The sequence below is a fragment of the Martes martes genome, assembly GCF_963455335.1.
Source record: "Martes martes genome assembly, chromosome: 3".
Classification (NCBI taxonomy): Eukaryota; Metazoa; Chordata; class Mammalia; order Carnivora; family Mustelidae; genus Martes; species Martes martes.
This window is the reverse complement of record NC_137890.1, coordinates 14354608-14375117: the sequence shown is the minus strand read 5'-3', so window position 1 is coordinate 14375117 and position 20510 is coordinate 14354608. Positions and strand designations below refer to the sequence as shown.

At 45.3% G+C, this 20510-nt stretch overlaps 1 protein-coding gene across 1 annotated transcript in view; it reads left to right on the top strand.

The window, feature by feature from the left end:
* DNAJC3 (DnaJ heat shock protein family (Hsp40) member C3) overlaps positions 1-16630 on the top strand; it is a 60365-nt gene extending 43735 nt beyond the window's left edge. Inside the window, exons 8-12 of the mRNA XM_080798046.1 lie at positions 1501-1606; positions 1691-1811; positions 13830-13962; positions 14748-14896; positions 16454-16630. Of these exons, the coding sequence (XP_080654172.1) occupies positions 1501-1606; positions 1691-1811; positions 13830-13962; positions 14748-14896; positions 16454-16611 (667 nt within the window). The 3' untranslated portion in view covers positions 16612-16630. The remainder of the gene's footprint in view (positions 1-1500; positions 1607-1690; positions 1812-13829; positions 13963-14747; positions 14897-16453) is intronic.
* Positions 16631-20510: the final 3880 nt, after the last annotated feature.

Here is a 20510-nt window from a genome sequence, read left to right as displayed (position 1 = left end):
GAGGGGGAAGCAGGCTCCCTGCCAAGTAGAGAGCCCAATGCAGGACTCGATCCCAGGACCCTGAGATCGTGACCTGAGCCGAGGCAGAGGCTTAACCCTCTAAGCCACCCAGGTGCCCCTGGGTTTGTTTTTTTTTGTTTCTGTTTTTTTCAAGTTTACTATTGTTTTAATTAGTGAAACAAAATCAAAGTCAAATATATGTTGAATTATGTGCAACAATGTTTTTAACGGATGTAAGAGGTAAATATAAATTTTATATGACAAAATGTCATACTAGTATTACTATAACACATTTCCAGTATTTTGACAATTATCTTTCAAAAACTTTCCCCCAAATTCTAAGCAAAGTATGCAAATTGGAAGTTAACTCTTCACATCCGTATCTATGTTCTTATCCAGTTTTGTGTGAACACTCTGAAGTGTTCAGGTCTGACCAAGCTACTGATGGTGAAGCTGAGAATTCTCTCCTCCCCACCTCTAAGCTTCCAGCCCCGGAACTACAGTTGCCGGCCTAGACAGGTCAAAAAGAGCCACACAAGTGTCCAGTGTAGAATTAAGAATTATATTGGATTTGTGTTATCATCAATAGAACTTTATGATTTGTATGCATAAAACGAAAGCGTATCAGCACTAACAAGAACACAGCATTTGGGATTAGTTCAGTCTGCACGTAGTGCCATCCTCAAATGGTCTACCTGCTGCTCTCCTCTTTCTGAGTCTTTTCATATTTTTATAAATATGTAATGTCCAGGGTATTTTAATTATACCTAGTTGGAGGAACTGGGGAAAGTACTTTCCCTTCACTTTTTCAGAAGCTAGTTGGTTTTTTTTTTACGTGAACTGCAGTTATTGTCTAATTGAATAATGGGAATAATGCGCCACAGCAGTATAAAAATATATCTTTTAGTTTGTCATTACTAAGGAAAGTAACTTAGTGTATAATGTGACTAATACTTTTCACTAGTTTCTTTAAAAAAATGCTGAAATAGCTTTTATTGTTCTTAGAAAGCTGGGGATTTAAGCAGTTTCCTTCTGCAAGGAACTGCATTATACTTAGCTGTGAATATCGACATTCGTTATATAAGATGACATGTAGTCAATGGGCTCTGTTATTTCATGAAGGTGTGTAGTGACCAAGAAATAAAACCTGATCTCTGTTTTGATGAAAATGCTCTGTGTAAGTCAGACTTTAGTGAAATGTTTTACTCATTTTCAAAATCATGAGCATTTTTCTGAAGAAATTCTTCACCTCGTTTGATGTTCACAGGTATACTCTGGTTTGTACACACACATTTTCTGTGGTCATGTGTTTTACCTCCTAACGGTTGCTGGCAGAGGTACCTTCTTTGCCACTGTAGATTAATAAGGTAAAAACAGTGCTTGAAGGCACCTGCTTATTCAGGTGAATTGATTAAGTAACATATGGTGAAGAGTAGGGGTCCTTCCTTAGCTCTAGAAATAGAATTTCATTGTTACTCATCATGGTTTGCTCATCCATAGGTACACGGATGCAACCAGCAAATATGAATCTGTCATGAAAACAGAGCCAAGTGTTTCTGAATATACAATTCGTTCAAAAGAAAGGATTTGCCACTGCTTTTCTAAGGTAACAGTTGATTGGTTCCCAGAAGTGTAAAAACTTAATATATGGAATAACCACCATAAATCCTTTTCTCATATTTGTTTGTAGGATGAGAAGCCTGTTGAAGCTATTCGAGTATGTTCTGAAGTTCTACAGGTGGAGCCCGACAATGTGAATGCTCTGAAAGACCGAGCAGAGGCCTATTTGATAGAGGAAATGTATGATGAAGGTAAATCTTTAAGGAATTTGATTTGCAGTACCTAGAAGTTGATGTATAGGAAATTAGCACACGTTTAACATCCTTTGTTTAGAACAGGTTGACCAGAGTAGCTGGAAACGTTGACGACTGTAGGAAGATGGCAGAGAACTGGAAGATTCTTCCTTAGTGGAACTTGGAAGATATACCACATGAGGAGAGTGTTCTGCCACTGAAACCAGTTCAGACATTTTGGCCTTTATTTGTTGTAGACAGAATAGTTAAATAGCAACATAGAAAAATTTAAGTGTTAGATTTCATATCATTCAGAGGTAATCACTGTTCATCTGGGATTTCTATCTTTGAGACTTTTCTGTGCATATATATTAGTCTATGCTTTATGCATCTATATATATTTTATAAAAATAGAAAAACTATATTAAAAATTTTTTTTTAATTTTTATTTTTTATTTATTTGACAGAAAGAGAGATCATAGGTAGGCAGAGAGGCAGAGAGAGAGGAGGAAGCAGGCTCCATGCCGAGCAGAGAGCCCGATGTGGGGCTCGATCCCAGAACCCTGAGATCATGACCTGAGCCAAAAGCAGGGGCTTAACCCACTGAGCCACCCAGGTGCCCCAGAAAAATATATTTTTATATATTTAATACATATTCCATGCGTATACATGGTATACATATTACACCTACAACATATATATATATATATGCAAACATGTATGTCATATGTGCCTAAATATGAAATGATCATCTATGACCACTGAGCTGTTGAGTGACATTAGGATAGTTGCGTATCCTACTTTGTTCAGGTTGAGGTAACAGAGTTTGCTGTCAGATGTTGTAAGGGCCTCGAATAAATTAATAAATAGTTCTCTTTTGGAAGAAAACTAAGATATATACAGTAATAGATATTAAAAGAGAATCCTTTCACATTTATTGTTTTGTGACTTTCATGTGACAGTATGCTATGAACATTTTTTTTTCAAGATTGTATTTATTTATTTATTTGTCAGAGAGAGAGAGAGAGAGAGAGAGGGAGAACACAAGCAGGTAGAGCAGGAGGCAGAGGCAGCGAGAGAAGCAGGCTCCCTGTTGAGCAAGGAGCCCGAAGTGGGACTCGATCCCAGGACCCTGGGATCGTGACCTGAGCCGAAGGCAGCAGCTTAACCAACTGAGCCACCCAGGCGTCCCATGCTATGAACATTTAAGTGTGATGTTCTTTAAAAGAACTGAGCCCTGTAGCCCTTACTGCAAAGTTTTCATTTCAAATCAGGTAAAGCATTTTAAGTTGAAAATGGCAAGAGTATTTTTCTGGTGAAACTTGGCTTGTGGTACTCTATTTTCCCCTCCATTTAAGCACTGAATATTTATATAGTAAAATGTACGACTGTTAATATGTATTAATGTCATATTAAAATAATTATATTATGGGAAGTGGTAATCCTGGATAACATTTTAAATGCGCTGAGAATGCATCTGCAGCAGTGATAATTCAGGTAGGTTTGTGGAACTTTTTTTTTTTTTTTTTGAGAGAGCGAGCGAGTGTGCATGTAGGGAGCAGAAGAGGCGGACGGAGAGAGTCGGAATCCTAAGCAGGCTCCACGCCCAGCAGGGCTTGTTCTCATGTTTCTGAGGTTGTGACCTAAGCAGAAATCAATAGTTGGGATGTGTAACTGACTGAGCCACCGAGGTGCCTCTCATTTTATTATTTTATTTTATTTTAAGACACACTGAACGTTCACTTTTTTCCTGCTTTTCACAGTTTGAAAAGAATCTTGCTCCTAAGCAGTTTACTGTGAGTGATGACAACTCCAGATACTGCTATTTGTGGGACATCTTACAGTATAGTCCTTGGTTTGAGTGAGGCTTGAAATGTATGTAATCAAAATGATCTTCAAGAAGACCCTGTTAGCATCCTTTTCTCTTCACTTTCGAGCTACTCTGTCTACTCGGTGTGACTGGCCATAGTCTAGGAGTTTGCATTCCCATTAGTTTTGGGGAGTTCATCACAGGTACTTCTGTCATCTATATTTAAATCCTCAGTTCTAATTGTGAAATTAGAGAAGTTGCAGAAGAATATAAAAAGCTTAGCTGTTAAAAGGAGGTTAAGTCTTGTAGGCCGCTAAAGATAATTTGAAGATGCTTCTGTAACTTGAATGCTAAACTGACTTGTTTTTTAGGGAAACTGGACAGCTTCATTCTTGAAGAAAAAGATGCTTAGCACCGATTTAATAGATCTGTCTTTGGAGTCTGTTTTTCCCTTTAAAATATCTTTTAAATAGGAGTTTATTCTTTGTCTTCGTTGGTAAGTTTGGATTATATACTGGGGAATCTTTCTGAATTATGGTTTAGAATAAAAATGGTTGTTTGAGGGGCGCCTGGGTGGCGCAGTGGGTTAAAGCCTCTGCCTTCAGCTCAGGTCATGATCTCAGGGTCCTGGGATCGAGCCCCACATCCGGCTCTCTGCTCAGCAGGAAGCCTGATTCCCCCTCTCTCTCTCTGCCTGCCTCTCTGCCTACTTGTGATCTCACTCTCTGTCAAATAAATAAATAAAATATTAAAAAAAAATGGTTGTTTGAGTCAAAAGTATGACAATCAAGCAACCTCATGGAGAGGTTGAGAATGGGATTGCTAGGTCTCTCAGTTTGGGGGGTGGGTGGGGTGCCAAGGGGGCCTCTGTAATTCAGACTGAAGGGTATTACTTGCATTGTTTAGATTTGAGTTGGAGGTTTAATAAATGATGTAGATGAGTGGTAATCTTATTAACTAGGCTAAGTTGTATTTTGAAATATGAGGCTTTCTATATTCTGTTCATTGGTTTTATCTTTTTTTAAATAAGCAATTTAAAATGATAATGTAATGGATAAAGAAAAACAAGGTTTAGGGTAGTGAATAATGGAACATGGAGATTTATTAATTTGGGGATTATGACAATTATCAGGAAAGGTATTAGGGGATTCCACTCACAAGAAAGTAAGTAAAGTAAGATTGTTGTTTGAGGATGCCTCTGAGGTCATGAAAAATGAAGGCGGCTCTTCAGATCTATATGCGTAATTCTTTTCATAGCTTTTGAGAGGAGCAAACGGACATTCATTCAAGCCTTACTAAACGGTAAAGTTCCTTTGAATATAGGGATGATTCAAGTGTCCTTATGAGGTAAGCAGTTGTATTGGCTAGAACGTAAGCAGTGTGAGGACCTGCGTCTGTTTTATTAGCTGATCCGTCTCTGCTACTTGTGCCTAGCACGTAGCCGGCCACCATACTGGCTGGACGAATGAGCGTAGTTTATCGATAAGGTCATAGTGGAAAGAGTATGGGATTTAGTATTAGTCCTGAATTTGAGTCTGACTATACCATTTATTTTATTTTTTATTTTTACTTGTAGGAAAATTCATATAACATAGAATTGGCCATCTTAGCCATTTTTTAAAGTTTTTCTTTCAGTCACTGGGTGCTCATCATAGCAAGCGCACTCCTTCATCTCCATCGCCCATTTCACCCATCCCCTCCCTACCCCAACTCTGGGAACCATCAGTTTGTTCTCTAGGGTTAAGAGCCTGCAGGGCATCTGGCTGGCTCATTCAATAAAGCACGTGACTCTTAATCTTGGGGTTGTGAATATGAGCCCCACTCTGAATGTAGAGACTACTTTAAAAAAAAAAGTGTTAGTTCCTCGATTTGTCTCTTTTTCCTTTTGCTTGTTTTGTTGTGTTTCTTAAATTTCACAGTGAGTGAAATCATATGGTATTGGTCTTTCACTGACTGACTTACTTCACTTAGCATCACACTCTCCGGCTCTATCCATGTCATTGCAGTGGCAAGATTTCAGTCTTTATTATATTCTGTTGTAGATAAATACCACATCTTTTAAAAATATATATATTTATTTATTGGACAGAGAGAGATCACAAATAGGCAGAGGCAGGCAGAGAGAGAGAGGGAAGCAGGCTTCCCGCTGAGCAGGGAACCTGATGCAGGGCTGATCCCAGGACCCCGAGAGCATGACTTGGGCTGAAGGCAGATGCTCAACCATTTGAGCCACCCAGGCGCCCCTGAATAACCACATCTTTATCTTTTCATCTATCCAGAGACACTTGGGGGGCTTTCCATATTTTGGCTGTTGTGAATAATGCTGCTATACACAAAGAAGTGCTTGTATCCCCTTGAATTAGTATTTTTGTATTCTTTTTTATTTATTTATTTATTTTTTTAAAAGGATTTTATTTATTTATTTGACAGAGAGATCACAAGTAGGCAGAGAGGCAGGCAGAGAGAGAGGGAAGCAGGCTCCCCACTGAGCAGAGAGCCCGATGCGGGGCTCGATCCCAGGACGCCGAGATCAGGACCTGAGCCGAAGGCAGAGGCTTAACCCACTGAGCCACCCAGGTGCCCCAGTATTTTTGTATTCTTTGGGTAAATACCCAGTAATGCAATTCCTAGGTTGTAGTAGTTCTAGTTTTAACTTTGAGGAACCTCTGTACCGTTTTACAGAGTGGCCGCACCAGCTTGTATTCCCACCACCAGTGTAAGAGCGTTCCTTTTTCTGCATATCTTTGCCAACACCTGTTGCTTCTTGTGTTGATTTTAGGCACTCTGACAACTTTGAGCCGATAACTCATTATAGTTTTGATATGCATTTCCCTAATGAGAGTGATGATGAGCATCTTATCAGGTGTCTGTTGACCATCTGGATGTCTTCTTTGAAGCAATGTCAGTTCATGTCTTCTGCCTATTTTAAAATTGGATTATTTGGTTTTTTGGGGTGTTGAGTTTTATAAGTTCTTTATATATTTTGGATACTATTCCTTTACTGGGTATGTCACCCGCAGGGATCTTCTCCCATTTTGTAGGTTACCTTTTAGTTTTGTTCATCCTTTCCTTCGTTGTGCAGAAGCTTTTTATTTTGACGTAGCACCTGGAATTGTGATGCCTCCAGCTTTGCTTTTCCTTTTCAAGATTGCTTTGGCTATTTGTGGTCTAATGTGGTTCCATACAAATGTTAGGATAGTTTTTTCCAGCCTGTGAAAGATGCTGTTGGTGTTTTGAGAGGGAGTACATTAAATGTATAGATTGTTTGGGTAGTGTAGACATTTTAACAATATTTGTTCTTCCAATCTGAGAGCATAGAATGTATTTCCATTTCTTTGTGTCGTTTTCAATTTCTTTCATCAGTGTTTTATAGTTTTTGGAGTACAGGGCTTTCACCTCTGTGGTTAGGTTTATCCCCGGGTATCTTATTTTTGGGTGCAACTGTAAATGGGATTGTTTTTCATTTCTCTTTCTGCTGCTTCATTATTGGTGGAACGCAACAGATTTCTGTGGATTGATTTTATATCCTGTGACTTTAATTAATTTCTTGATCAGTTCTAGCTGTTTCTCAGTGGAGTCTTTGGGTTTTCTGTGTATAGTATCATGTCATTTGTAAATAGTGAAAGTTTTATTTCTTCTTTACTGATCTGCATGCCTTCTATTTTTTTCTGTTGTCTGATTGCTGTGGCTATGATTTCCAGTGCTCTGTTGAATAGAAGTGGTAAGAACGGACATCCTTATCTTGTTCCTGACCTTAGAGGAAAGCCTCTCAGTTTTTCCTCATTGAGGATGATGTTTGCTGTGGGGTTTTCATATCTGGCCTTTATTATGTTGAGGTGTGTTCCCTCTAAACCTGCTTTACTGAGGGTTGGTTGTTTTTTTTTTTTTTTTTTTTATCATTAGTGGATGTTGTACTTTGTGCAGTGCTTTTTCTGCATCTACTGAAATGATTATATGGTTCTTACCCTTCCTCTTACTGATGTGATGTATCATTGCTGGGGTTGGTTTGCAAATACCGAACCGCACTTGCACCCAGGAATAAATCCCACTTGATGGTGTCGAATGATCTTTTTAATATATTGTTGGATTTGGTTTGCTAGCATCTTTTTTTTCTCTTCAAGTAAGATAGCAGAAGAGATGATTCATTGTACGTGTTACATTCAGCTATGAATGAAAACAGAATTAGTCCCGAAAGTCACAGGTCCAAGGCAAAAGACCAAAAGGGACTGTTTTGATATGAAAAATGTGGGTCTTTCAAGGTGGTCGTTGTGATCAGATGGCGATGGGTGGTCTTTCCATAGGTGTGTTTCTCATTTTGTTTATTGGGCCCTTTATTTCTGCTGTGTTATTCCTTATCTCTGTGTTAATCATCTCACTAATGTTCTCTGCTCTTTCTGAAGTCCAGTGAGTATCCCTATGACCAATCAGTCATTGCTGTAAATTCTCTATCAGGCATGTTACTTAGATCTTTCTCACTTAGATCTGTGGCTGTGGCCTTGTCCTCTTCTTTCATTTGGGATAAATTCTTCCGTCTTCTCATTTGCCGAAGTCTCTGTGCCTGTTTCTGTGTGTTGGGAAGGTCAGCTCTGTCTCCCGTTCTCGAGGGGGACGGCCTTCTGAAGAAGAGGCGCAGCAGTCCCCCGCCACGTAGTGTCCCCCGTCCCGCAGGGCCTGGCGCTCCGGGGAGTGTGTCCAGGGTGTGCCCTCCCGTGTCCTGGCCGCTTCATCCTTCGCGCCATCATCTGCAGAGGCTCTGTGTGCCAGTTGTGGGCAGTGTTTGGTCCCTGGCCTGACTGCGGTGAGTTTTAGCCAGATGTGCTCTGGTCGCCTTGTGAGATGTGACCTGTTGCTGCTGGAACCAGGGCCTCACGTGACTCCCAGACCGGGAGCCGCAGTGCCGGCAGGAGTTGGTGTGGGTCTCGGGGAGGCTGCCCGCCTACTGGGACTGAGGCAGGAGTGCCCGTGATGGGCGGTTCTTCTGCAGCATAGTGTTGGTGGGGCTTGGTGTAAGCAAATTAGGTGGCGAGCGTTGGCACTGCCCTGGTTCCTGCCGGTGGCTCTGTACTTACTCTGAGCCATGGGGCAGGGAAATGGCACTGGCCACCAGTTCCTTTGTCCCCAGAGGGTTCTCTCTGTGAATGCTGCCTCTCCGGGACACACTCTGAAATGAGCGAGTAACCTGCGTGCTGTGTGCCCGGGTGTTCTTCACGTGGCTGTTTCCACGCCGTGTGTCCACGGGCGTCTGCTCTGCCTTCGCTCAGAGCGGTGCCGTGGCCTCCGAGCTCTCCCAGAGCCAGGCGCCCTGACCCCTGAAATCCCAGGCTTTAAGCCCCACTGGTTGTAAGAACTCAAAAGATTTGGGCCCTCTCGCTTTCCTAGCCAGTTGTTATGTAAAGCTGCCATTTTTTTCTCTAGTCCTTTTAAATTCTTTATTTCCATTTTGTTATGTCCTTATTTATTTATTTTTTCCATTTGCTTCTGCTTCCTGGGCTGCTCCTCATTTCATCTGTACTTCTGTGGTAGTTTTGATCTTTTTGAGTATTGAGTACTCACATTTTTATCTTCCCTTTGTCTTTTTGCTGAGTTTTTTTTTTTTTTTTTTTTTAAGATTTTATTTATTCATTTGAGAGAGCAGAAGCAGGGGGGAAGCAGAGGAGAGGGAGAAGCGGGCTTCCCACCGAGCAGGGAGCCTGATGTGGGGCTCGATCCCAGGGCCCTGAGATCATGACTGGAGCCGAAGGCAGATGCCCAACCATCTGAGCTACTCAGGTGCCCCTCTTTGTTGAGTTCTTAATCTGCTTTGTGGGGCACCTGGGTGGCTCAGTGGGTTAAAGCCTCTGCCTTCGGCTCAGGTCATGATCTCGGGGTCCTGAGATCGAGCCCCACGTCGGGCTCTCTGCTCAGCAGGAAGCCTGCTTCCTCCTCTCTCTCTGCCTGCCTCCTGCCTACTTGTGATCTCTGTCTGTCAAATAAATAAAAAAAAAAAAAAAAAAACTTAATCTGCTTTGTGAGTACCCTTAAAAGAGGTGATTGGATTTTTAAAAAATTCATGCCATAATGTCTGCTCAGAATTTTCATGTATTTGGCTGTTGTTCTGATGTATGTTCATCAGGCAAGTTTAGGTGCTCTCTTCCTGTTTCAATTTAAAAATTGTCTTTGAATTGATGCTGTACTGTTTAAAAAAAAATGATCATAAAAGGACTTGACTTACCCTGCCCTATTTGTGGGAAAGTGCCTTGGCTGTGTGTGTGTGTGTGTGTGTGTAAGGGAGCGCTGGTGTGTGTGTGTGCAACGGAGCACCAGGGACGGGGCAGCCTTCTGTATGTAACAGTTGCACTAGTCTCGGCTTCAGTTTGCACAGACATCCTGCCTCCTGCTAAAAGGGCCTCTCTGTGCGGCCCTGCCCTCTCTGCTTCTCTGAACCACACCACGTCCAGGTCATCTGCTGCCGGCCCGGCTGCTCCTTTGCTCCCAGAGGGGTAGATCTTTTTGGACGGAGGGTGAGCCCCTCACCTTCAGAGCGCACGTGGTTGCGGGGGGCTCCTGACATGTGCTGCCCAAGATGATTTGCTCTTCTCTTTGTTCTCGTCTTTTCCCCAGTAAGGCCTCTGCTTTAACTCACCGTCCGGCTCTGGATTTCACGGTTCTTACGGTAGGCAAAGGATAGAAGCTGACACTGTAGGGTGAACCCATACACCCAGGAAGTGTATTTTCTGGCACTTTCTGTGATTTTTTTTTTGCCATTGAGCTTTCTCACGGTTTGCTTCCCCCTCTCATCTTGGATTCAGCTGACATGAGCTCATTCTAGCAGACCTGGTGCAGACTGTTTGCACGATACTCTGGAGGAGGAGATTGGTATTCCGTGGGCATATTATACTGGGGTCTGATGTGCTCTTTAAAAGGCCCTCTGAGTCCCTGTCCTGAGAGCAGACTTCGAGGGGAAGGAGGATGGAAGCGCGGAGCAGCTGTTCCGAAGCTGTGACAGCTGCTCAGGTGTTCTGATGGCGGACTGCGGCGCAGTGGACGTGGCGAGAAGCCGTGCGATTCCGGGTATGTTTTGAAGGGAAGCTGATTTGGGATTTGCTAATGGACTGTGGAGTGAAAGGGGGCAGTCATCTGCAGCCGTGCACATCTGTCTTTGAAATGCCACTTCTGCCCTGGGGAGCTGCGGGCAGGCTTGAAGTGGGGAGGACTGGTTCACCGGAAGACTCCCCCGTGGGCCTCGCCGTCTCGCCTAGTTGCCGGAGTGAGCGGCGCGTTTCTCGCCGGACTCTCCCGCTCGGGTCCTTCCGTGTGTTTACATTCCGGGGGGAGCTGCTTTTCCTTGGTGAGTTCCAGGTCTGCCGTAGAGATCTCGAGGGCCTGGGGGCTGGGCTCTGCGTCTCTTCGTGGTCCCCGCGGCCCCTGCTTGGGCACAGTTGCGACTCAGCTTCGGGGCTGGTTCTCGGCCCCGCGGGGCGGCTGCTGCGCCGCTCACCCCCGAGGGGAGCTTCACCGTCTCGCAGACCCTCGGTGGTTGCCTCAAAGCCGCTGCTGCTTGCTGAACGCCAAACTGAGGAGCGCGGGCCGGAAAGAACGGCTCTGCGGTCTGCTAGGGTTTCTACTTGGATGGTGGTTTTCTCTACTCAGGTTTATTCATTATTAATATCCCATTTGCTTCCTCTCTTTCAGAAATTTAGGAAAATTTCTGGTCTGTTTTGAGTGCTGCCACGGTTCCATCATCATCTTGGCCTTTCGGCGGGGGAGGGGGATGGAAGGGAGGCCGCTCCTGTGCTTCCCTTGTTTGCACTGCTCCTTAGGAAGAGCTGAGTGGGGGGATAGGGAAGAGAACGGATTTGGGAGGTTTTTTTTAGGTTCAGAGGATAGAAAATGAATTGGCTAATATGTAATAGATTTTTTTTCAGGGTCTTAATATTTCTAACTTACTCTACTTTGTGTGGATGCTTAATTACAGTATAGGAGCAACATAATTGGATGTTACTTTTTCTTTAAAGATGACTCCTTGGAGGGTAGAATCTGAGAAAATATAATTAAAAATGATCTGTCTCATTTATGTCTATGGGAAGTTTTAACATCACCCATACTAAGTTTCTAATTAAATTACCTACCTGTAATGATGTGAATGTAGGAAACAACCTTATATTTTTTCTGGATTGGGAAAAATGTGTCTCCCTTAAGTTTTAATAAAAGAATAGGGTATAGAAGCCTGCTTTGGAGGAGATACTCTGAACATTTAAGAATGAAAATATGTTTTAAATGTAGAGTTTGCATAAATAGCAGAATTGCATGTATTGAAACATTTTCCTCTTGTATTGAATTCCCTCAAAGTACATTTCCTTACTAGCTTGCGATATTGAGTGCTATGGGTAGTAGTTGTTAATTTAAACCTCACTACTATGATAGTTTTGTGTACTAAATTGGAAAGGTATTTTATGCTGTCACTGTGAGTTGGGGGACTGTAGTAATGTTTCATATTTTTAATATTAATGCATTGAGGCAGGACTTAGGATAAAAGCTTGAAATGTGTGTCACTCCCCCTCTCTACCCCCCCAGCCATGGACCAGAGGTAGTATTGGCTCATTTTTCTCTGTAGTTCAGGCAAATTTCAGTCATTCTCCCTTAATCTGCGGGGGATACTTTTCAAGACCCCCAGTGGATGCCTAAAACTGCAGATCACATCCAACCCGAAATATACTTTTTTTCTTACCCATATATACCCATGATAAAGTTTAACTTATAAATTAGGCATAGTAAGAGATTAATAGTACTAGAGTAATTATAATACAGTGTAATAAAAGTTATGTGAAGGTGGTCTCTCTCAAAATATCTTATTGTCCTGTACTCATCCCTGTTCTTGTGATGATGGGAAACAAAATGGCTGATGTCTGTGTGCTGAGATAGCGTGAGGGGAAGGACTAGGCATTGTGACGTGGCGTGAGGCCGCTAGGGACCTTCTGGCAGCTGGTCAGGAGGACCATGTGCCTCCCTGAATCCCTTCCAGGATGAGCCGTGGCCAATACGAATCCTCAGACATGTTATCCAGAGAGATGTTTTTCCCCATAGTGAAATGCACTAACATAAAAACTAGAATTTGGACCTAACAGTCCCTTATTTGAGGTGTCTGCTTCTCAGGACCACTCCCAGATTTGGTGACTTAGTAGGACACATGGGACTCAGCACACAGTTGGACTCAGGCTGAGATTTATTCTACTGAAAGGATACAGAGTAACATCAGGAAAGGGAAAAGACACGTGGCACAAACTGCAGAGAAAAGCAGGTAGAGGATTCCAGGAATCTTTCTCTTTGAAATGATAGGACAAGCTGTAATTCCTCCAGACGTGCAAGGTGCTGTCTGCCGGGGGAGCTCGCTGGAGCGCTCGTGCCCGGGACATTCATGAGCGGTCAGTCAGCGGGGCACCTCCTGCCGTGCCAGCAGCCAGATTCCCAGAAGGAAAGACGACGTTTCACATAAGCGACATTGAGGCCTGGTGAGCCGTTCTTACCAGGCAACGGTGGGAACGCTCCTGAAGGCCATCTTCTGCGATGCCAGCCAGAACCAAGCTTGCCAGCGAGCCTGTCGAAGGATAACAGTCTCAGGCTTGCTGTGTTGACTGTTTTCTATGTGACTTAGATCTCCTGAAGCCTTGTGTTCTAGATATTCAGGTATTCTAAAATAAGGCAAAAGCTGTGATGTGGGTTGTTATCAGACTTCCCACACCAGGACAGTGTCATCTGCTTTGATCAGTAGCTTAAAAACAGCAGCTTTGTAATAGTTCCTGCTGAAATCCCTAGGACTTGGACATTCTGATTGCTGGTGGTTCTCCTTGCTCCCTTTCTAAGCCTCTGAGTCTTCTAAACTGTGGACCTGTAGCTGATGGTGCAGATTTCCTTTGCCACGGTCTTATTTTCCTATATAATGATCAGTTCAGTCACAGTGATGGAAAGGCTGCCTTGTGTAAAGTATGGATATGAAGGTGTGCGGAAGGGAAGGTGGGCGAGTAAACAACAGTGAGTTTCATTGAATGGGAGGAAAAAGCTACCTAAATTCAGCCTTAATTATGCCTTTTATAAGTTGCCTAACAAAATCGTCACCATCTCTTAGGCTCTTAGCAGTAATGGCGAGAGTGAGGAGGCTGGGACGGTGACTTGAGTATCAGCCTTTCAGGATACGTAGAGGTTTATAAGTTGCGGTTCCTTTAACAGCGTTATCTTAAACCTCGTGACAGCTATTCAGGATTACGAAACTGCACAGGAGCACAATGAAAATGACCAGCAGATTCGGGAAGGTCTAGAGAAGGCACAGAGGCTACTGAAACAGTCACAGAAACGAGATTATTATAAAATCTTGGGAGTAAAAAGGTGAGTTATTTAAAATTTACATTATTTTCTTTTTTCCTCCTCTGATTGAGTTCCTTACTTTATATAATTTCGGTCCTGGATTAAACCTAACCATCTTACACATTGCCACCATCAGAGAGCTATTTTGTTACAGGTAGATTTCTTTAAAGAGACTAGGACTGCAGGGATGGGGGAATTAGTAGTTAGTGACAGAGGGATGACACTGTAGCATGAGTAGGCCCCAGCCTAGATTTTTTGGGAAGGGTGAAGAGGAGGGAGCTTTTCTTTTGGTGGGATAGGAGGGGGAAAAGCAAACTTCTTCAGGCCGAAGAATAAAGTGGCACTTCGAGAATTAACTTACAGGCACAGAGAGACAAAAGCTAGCTAAATGATACAAGATCCACCTTCTCTGAGCAAGGGAACCATCCGTCTTTCAATCAAAGTCTGACCAGAAGGAAGGAAACCAGAAGCAAAACAGGAGTGTGGTTCAGAGTCAGAGTTAGCTCTTAATGCCAGGAATTGTTATCAGGTAGGTTGGACATTCAGAAAGTTTAAAAATGGGTCTGTGTGATTTTTTTTTTTTTTTAAGAGAGACTGCAAAGATCAAAAGTAATTTCTTCCCGTTGAGATTCTGAAGCAGCTTTAATGATCCCCCAGAAGCGCACGTTAGGTGCGCGGCCGTGGCCACCCTGGCGCGGACGGGAGGAGCAGGCCGCGGGTCTGCCGTGGGATCGTGACTGTCTGAGTTTCGGGGGCGGCGAGGTGGCACTTCTTGACTAATGAGCGTTAATCTTAATACTGCTCAGAAACGCCAAAAAGCAAGAAATCATTAAAGCATACCGAAAATTAGCTCTGCAGTGGCACCCAGATAACTTCCAGAATGAAGAAGAAAAGAAAAAAGCGGAGAAGAAGTTCATCGACATAGCGGCTGCTAAAGAAGTTCTCTCGGACCCAGGTACGGCTGGTCTCTGCAGGCGCCGAGTCCGCGGTCCGTGACTGACTAGCTCTGCTCCTTCGCTGACCTGGGGCGGAGGCAGACGCGGGTGCCGGGCGGGCGCTCCCCCGCCTCGCAGCTCCGAGTCCAGCCCCAGGCCCGCCCCCTCCGCACTCCGGCCCTCGTGGGCCCCGCGCGCTGGCGGGGGAGCGGCAGACGCGGAAGCAGGCGGCCGGTTTGACGCCCCCCTTCCTGCACAAGGGAGCAGAGCCGAGTCTCCGCCCTCCCACCTGTGACAGGAAAGCACCTCAGCGAGGGGGAGGTTTTAGGTTCCCTCCACTTCCCCAGACCGAGGATGACTTCTTCCTCGGGAACCTGGAGGAGCTTGACTAGGGAACCGGGATGCCAGGCTGGAACGTACCCCCAGCCCGGGGGCTGCCTGTCCTCTGTGTTCCGGGGGCATCTTGCCCCACGTCCGGTGTCCGTTAGCTTTCCTGGTTGCTGGAAAGGCTGTTCCCGTGTGCTGAAAGGGCCTGGAAAATGAGAGAGAAGGCAAAGAAGTTAGGTAATACTGAGCCATGTTTAGACATTTCCGGAGGGAATTTAACGTAAGCTAATAACTACTCCCTTTTTATGTCTTTCCGCGTCAGCAGGAGCTAGGACTTGAGCTAGACAAATTCGTCAGAAATAGAAGGAAATCACATCTGACGCCCATTTGGCAAATCTTTTTGAACATCTGCTTGAGCTCTGGAATCGAAGCTCTGTGGCCCTCTGCTGTCGCGTGTAACCCCACGAGAGAGGCAGACGCGCACGTTCGGAGTCCGGCAGGAGGCTCCGTCCTTGTGCTCAGCAGGGCGCGTCCCCGCCGTCCTCCGTCTGTCCCCTGAGCTCGCACCGAGCACGGGGGACGGACGGTCACGGAGGCTTCAAGAACTGCCCTTGTAGTCGCTACAGAGTTCTTTTGTGTTGTCGCTTTTCCTTAGCCCCTGTTCCTGCTTTAAGGAGGAACTCGTTCTCTTGGTCTCGGAGGATGGTAGTCTGCCCTCCCGCCCCCGCCGCAGCGTTCCTCTGTCCCACTTGTCCGCCTTAGTCTCGGTCTCATCAGGGACCTTCCTCGGGACTGCCGGGGACTGCCGCGCAGGCGGCCTCCTGAGCCCTGTGCCCGGGAACCCTACCCCTGCTCGGATCCAAGCCCGAGGCCCAGGAAGCCAGGCAGACGCTTGGAGGGTTGGCGCGGTTGGGCCTGCGTTGCTGGGGCCGGGATGGGGACATGGCCCTTTGATCCTAAGCGTGGGACTTCTGGAGCTCTCCTCCTCCGCGGTGCTTTTTTTTCCCAGAGAAGATTTTCCTTGGGCAGATGCTTGTGAGGCGAGAGGATTCAGGGGGCCCGAATCTCAGGGCCTTGGCGCTGCCGGCCCTGAACGTCGCGCCTTCTGCGGGCTGGGCCTCCTCTAGGCTGGGAGCTGGCTGGGGATGGGAGAGCCCAGATGTGTGTGTCAGGCCCGGCTGTTGTGATGAGAGGAGTCGGGAGTCCTTCCCCAGCCCAGTTGCGTTCTGATGCGCGCATTTCTTTCCTAGAAATGAGGAAGAAGTTCGACGACGGCGAAGACCCGCTGGACGCAGAGAGCCAGCAAGGAGGCGGCGGCAACCCTTTCCACAGGAGCTGGAACTCCTGGCAGGGCTTCAATCCCTTCAGCTCAGGCGGACCTTTCAGATTCAAATTCCACTTCAATTAAACCAGCTGTTTTTCTGCTCCTCTTCCTTAATTTTTTTAAAGATTAAACACAAAGAAACCTTGTTCCAGGATCCTAATGAAAAAAAAAAAATTCAAATCTTTTAATTTGTCCATGACCAAAGAGTTGTTTTAATAGGAAAGATCGTTTTATCCATTTTAGACCGGAGGCTGGTGGGTGCTTGGAGGCAGGGAGGCGAAGGCCGGCTCTGTGTCAGGCAGAGCAGCCCCTGTGAACCGCGGAGGGTCTGGAAGGGTCTGCGGGGGGGGGGGGGCGCCTGGGGCGGGGCCACGGCGCGGGCCGCGCGGGAGTCCCCGGCAGAGGACAGCGGTGCCGCCGTGGGTGCGGAGCCCCGAGCTCGTGTTTTAGGGTTCGCGAAGAGAATGCCAGCATCTTGAGTTGTACGTTCCTAGGGACGCCTTCGCTTAGCTTCCGGTCGTGCGGTCTCGCAAATCCCTGTTAAGTGGCGGGGCCGCCGCGGCCACACGCATTTCCATCTCCGCCGGCCTGAGCGCGGCTGCCGCAGCAGGAGGGACGGAGCCTTTGAGGAAACCTGCTGCCAGGTGGTAGTGGCGCTGCGGGTGTAGACTCTGGATGGACGTGCCGCGCGTCTTCTGTGTCGGGCACCTGCGAGAGAACACGAAGACCGCGGACGTAGAATTAGCCGTAAACACATCTGGGCCCTTCTGTTTAACGTGCAACAAAAGAGAAGTCAGACATGACGTAGGTCCAGATCAGAGAGCAGTGGTGTCACTCGAAATAGGCTTCGAGTGCAGAGTGAAATACTCTAACTGAAGTCGTGAGTTACACAGAATTTCCTGCAACAGGACTGCCTTAGAAATGGAAAGTTGCCCAGTGGGCAGAGAGAACGCCATGCTCCCCACTTTTAATAAAGGCGGCGGGGCGGCTTCTCCTCCGTCCTGGCCGACCCTCTCGGACTGTAGTCCCCGCCTGTGGGCTGAGGCCGAGGCCGGCGTTAGACAGGGAACCCGCCCTTGACCCGCCCCCGATGCCTCTGGTTGTCGTCCCTAGAAAAAAAATACACGTTTACAAATGTCCGCTCTGGCTGCATTTCCACCATCAAGAAGGCATCTCTTCCGGGGATACCTTCTTACCTTTTAAGAGACGAACTTATTCAGTCTTTGGATACTGGATAATTTTTTTTCCCTAAAAACTGAGTGTTAACTTTAATTAAGAACATTAAATATTTACAGAACTACTGATGCTGCATTTAAACTCTAAGAGAATTACTTTAGTCAAGAATTACTACTTTCATTCTGGAAAGGTTTTTTTGTTTTGGCCTCAGAGCATTTTGATGAGTATGGGTCTAATATATTGTTTTTTCTGAAATCAAGCATTTTAATTTCCGTGGCGGGAGGGGTCCTGGCCACAGCAGCCAAGCACAGAGCCTTTCCTTCCACAGCCATCCTGAAATATACGTGGAGAGATTTCTCTAAACGGAGGGAAAAAAGTCACATAGTTGAACTGAGCAAAACGCCTGTGTGCTTTCCGCATCCTATTTAGAAGTCTGTTTCGTACCAATAAACTTAATGCATTTTGAAAATTAGTGAATAGTTTGCAGCTTTCCTTTTGTTTTAAGGTCTCAAAATTCAAGCCAGTGCTGAAAGGATCTCTGAGGGAAATTCGTTTTGTTTCTTTCATCCTAGCAATCTCATGACTCCACTACATCAGCAATGTTGTTTGCCAGCCTGGTCCTTTGGCACATGATGTCACTGTGACCGTTTTGCGGTCTAGCAATGGCCTCTACCTACTTTTAAAGTAAGAATTTTCACCCAGAATCAGAACAGTAATATGAAATCACTTGCCTTTCCATTCAGAGAAGACGATGAGAAGTCACCCAAGGAGCCGGAGGGAGTCGGGACGGTGGTGGGCTGGCCGGTGGTGGGCTGGCCGGTGGGAGCCGCGTCCTGGGTGCGGGTTCCATCGCTCACCGTCAGGCGCTGCCCAGACGGCTGCTGGCGTGACTTTGTCCCTACCGGTAATAAACCTGTAATTCCCGTTCCTGAAATTTACCGCGGACTCAGTTTAGTCACCGTTAACTGAAGTGTGCGGTTACTTGCTGGTCTTCAGTGCAGAGAGGAGCTGTGTGCCAAGTGCCAGCGCCACAGAGAGACTTGAGGACAAGTGCCAGCCTGGAAGTCCAGCCCTGCACCCCCCCCCCCCCCCCCGGGCCCTGAGAGAGGCTCCGGGTGCAGAGGGCCAGGCCTTTGTCCCGCCGGCCTGCTGGGAGAGGTCGCCCAATAATGGACCGCATGGGACTGACAGGCATTTGACTTGTTTTGGGGTTCCTTCCACTTGCCAGTCTCCTGGCTCTTGTTTCTGGGGCCTGCAGCTGCCCGGTAAATGGCTCTTTCTGGAAAAGTAAAATCACAGGGGTCCCTAGCCTTAGCTGTATGAGATTCCTTTCTTAAACTCCTTCCTTGCTTTTTGGAAAGCTTCTGAAATGGAGTATCACTTGTCTGGACATTGTGGATATTTTCCACAGCAGCAAGTATTAAACAGCCTAAAAACATGAGAAAGTTCTAAAAGGAGAATAAATTTATTGCCCATTTTTGAAACTCTGCTTTTTGGCATGGATAAATGAAAACTTGAAAACGAAAACAACTGGAATAGTTTACTACTGTGAACTGGAGGGACGTTATGCTAACTTTAAAACATCTTTCTCTTTGGTCAGTATTAAAAATGTATCTTTAATCAGTATGAAAACAACTTTTTTGGACTCTGATAATGGAATGTAAAAACTACCCATATATTTTTTTTTTAAAGGGGAAACTAACCAAGTGGGAAAAAAGTTAATAGAATTACAATTTGAAATTGGCAGCATTTCCTACTCGTGGTGGAAAATGGAAGATTTCACTTCAAAGGCATGAAAACGGTCAGAAGTTGTGACATTTGCCATGAAAAAAATGTGTAAGATGCTTAAGTTAAAAACGCTTCCTCGGGCTGGGTTGGAGCTGCCTCCCTTTAAGCACAGGGCGCTGGCGAGGGCCTTGCGAAAGCTCTGAGTGCCAACCGTGCTGTGACCTAGTGGACTCCATGCAACTTAATTGAATGTAGTGGACTTCCCCCTACTTACAAAGGAAGGAGGAAGGCAAATGCTAATTTGTCGGCAAATAATATCCTTATTCTAAATCAGATCATTCCTTTTGTTAGTAGCAGAGTCTGTTCTGCAATTGCAAATGATATTAATAGGTGGATTTTTTTTAAATGGATGATCTCATTTGCTGAATGATTTAAGAGTACAGTTAGCCACTGCGTGGCTTTATGTATAGTGACAGGTTTTGCACTGGTCTGCGGTGGCCTCTTGCCTGCAGTGGAAAGCAGAGTGTGGAGGAAGAAAACGTGGCGGTGTTTGAGAAGTTAAACTACTACTCCTACTGTAAGGCTCTTGCTGGTTCTGAATGAGACAAGACTAATTTAATCCATCTCAATTTAGTGTTTTAATAAAGAAACAAAATTAATTGAAATGGGTCTCAGATATGTCTGCAAATATGGGTACTATTTTTATGCCTGTGTATTTTCACATTTAATAAAAATATTTATGGTCAAATCAGTATTTTCTTGCTTTCGATTCATGAGAAGTCTACCTTCCAGCTTTGCTTTGTATGTGGTCCAGGGCTGGGGTGACGGGAGGGCGGCTCCTGTGTGTGGAGCTGAAGGAAGGTCTGAGCACGAAAAGAAATGGTTAAAACCTCTTGACCCCAAGGTCCTGGGATAGTTAGGACTTTAAATGGACAGTTCTTTGGTTTCAATACTATTAAAATCTAATATTTAAATTAGCTTTGATTGAAGCCTTTGGGTTTTATATCATAATTTGTATATTTCTGTAAAAGTCTTAAAAGAGGTTTGCTTGGGGGTGAGGGGAATACTGTTCATCTCAA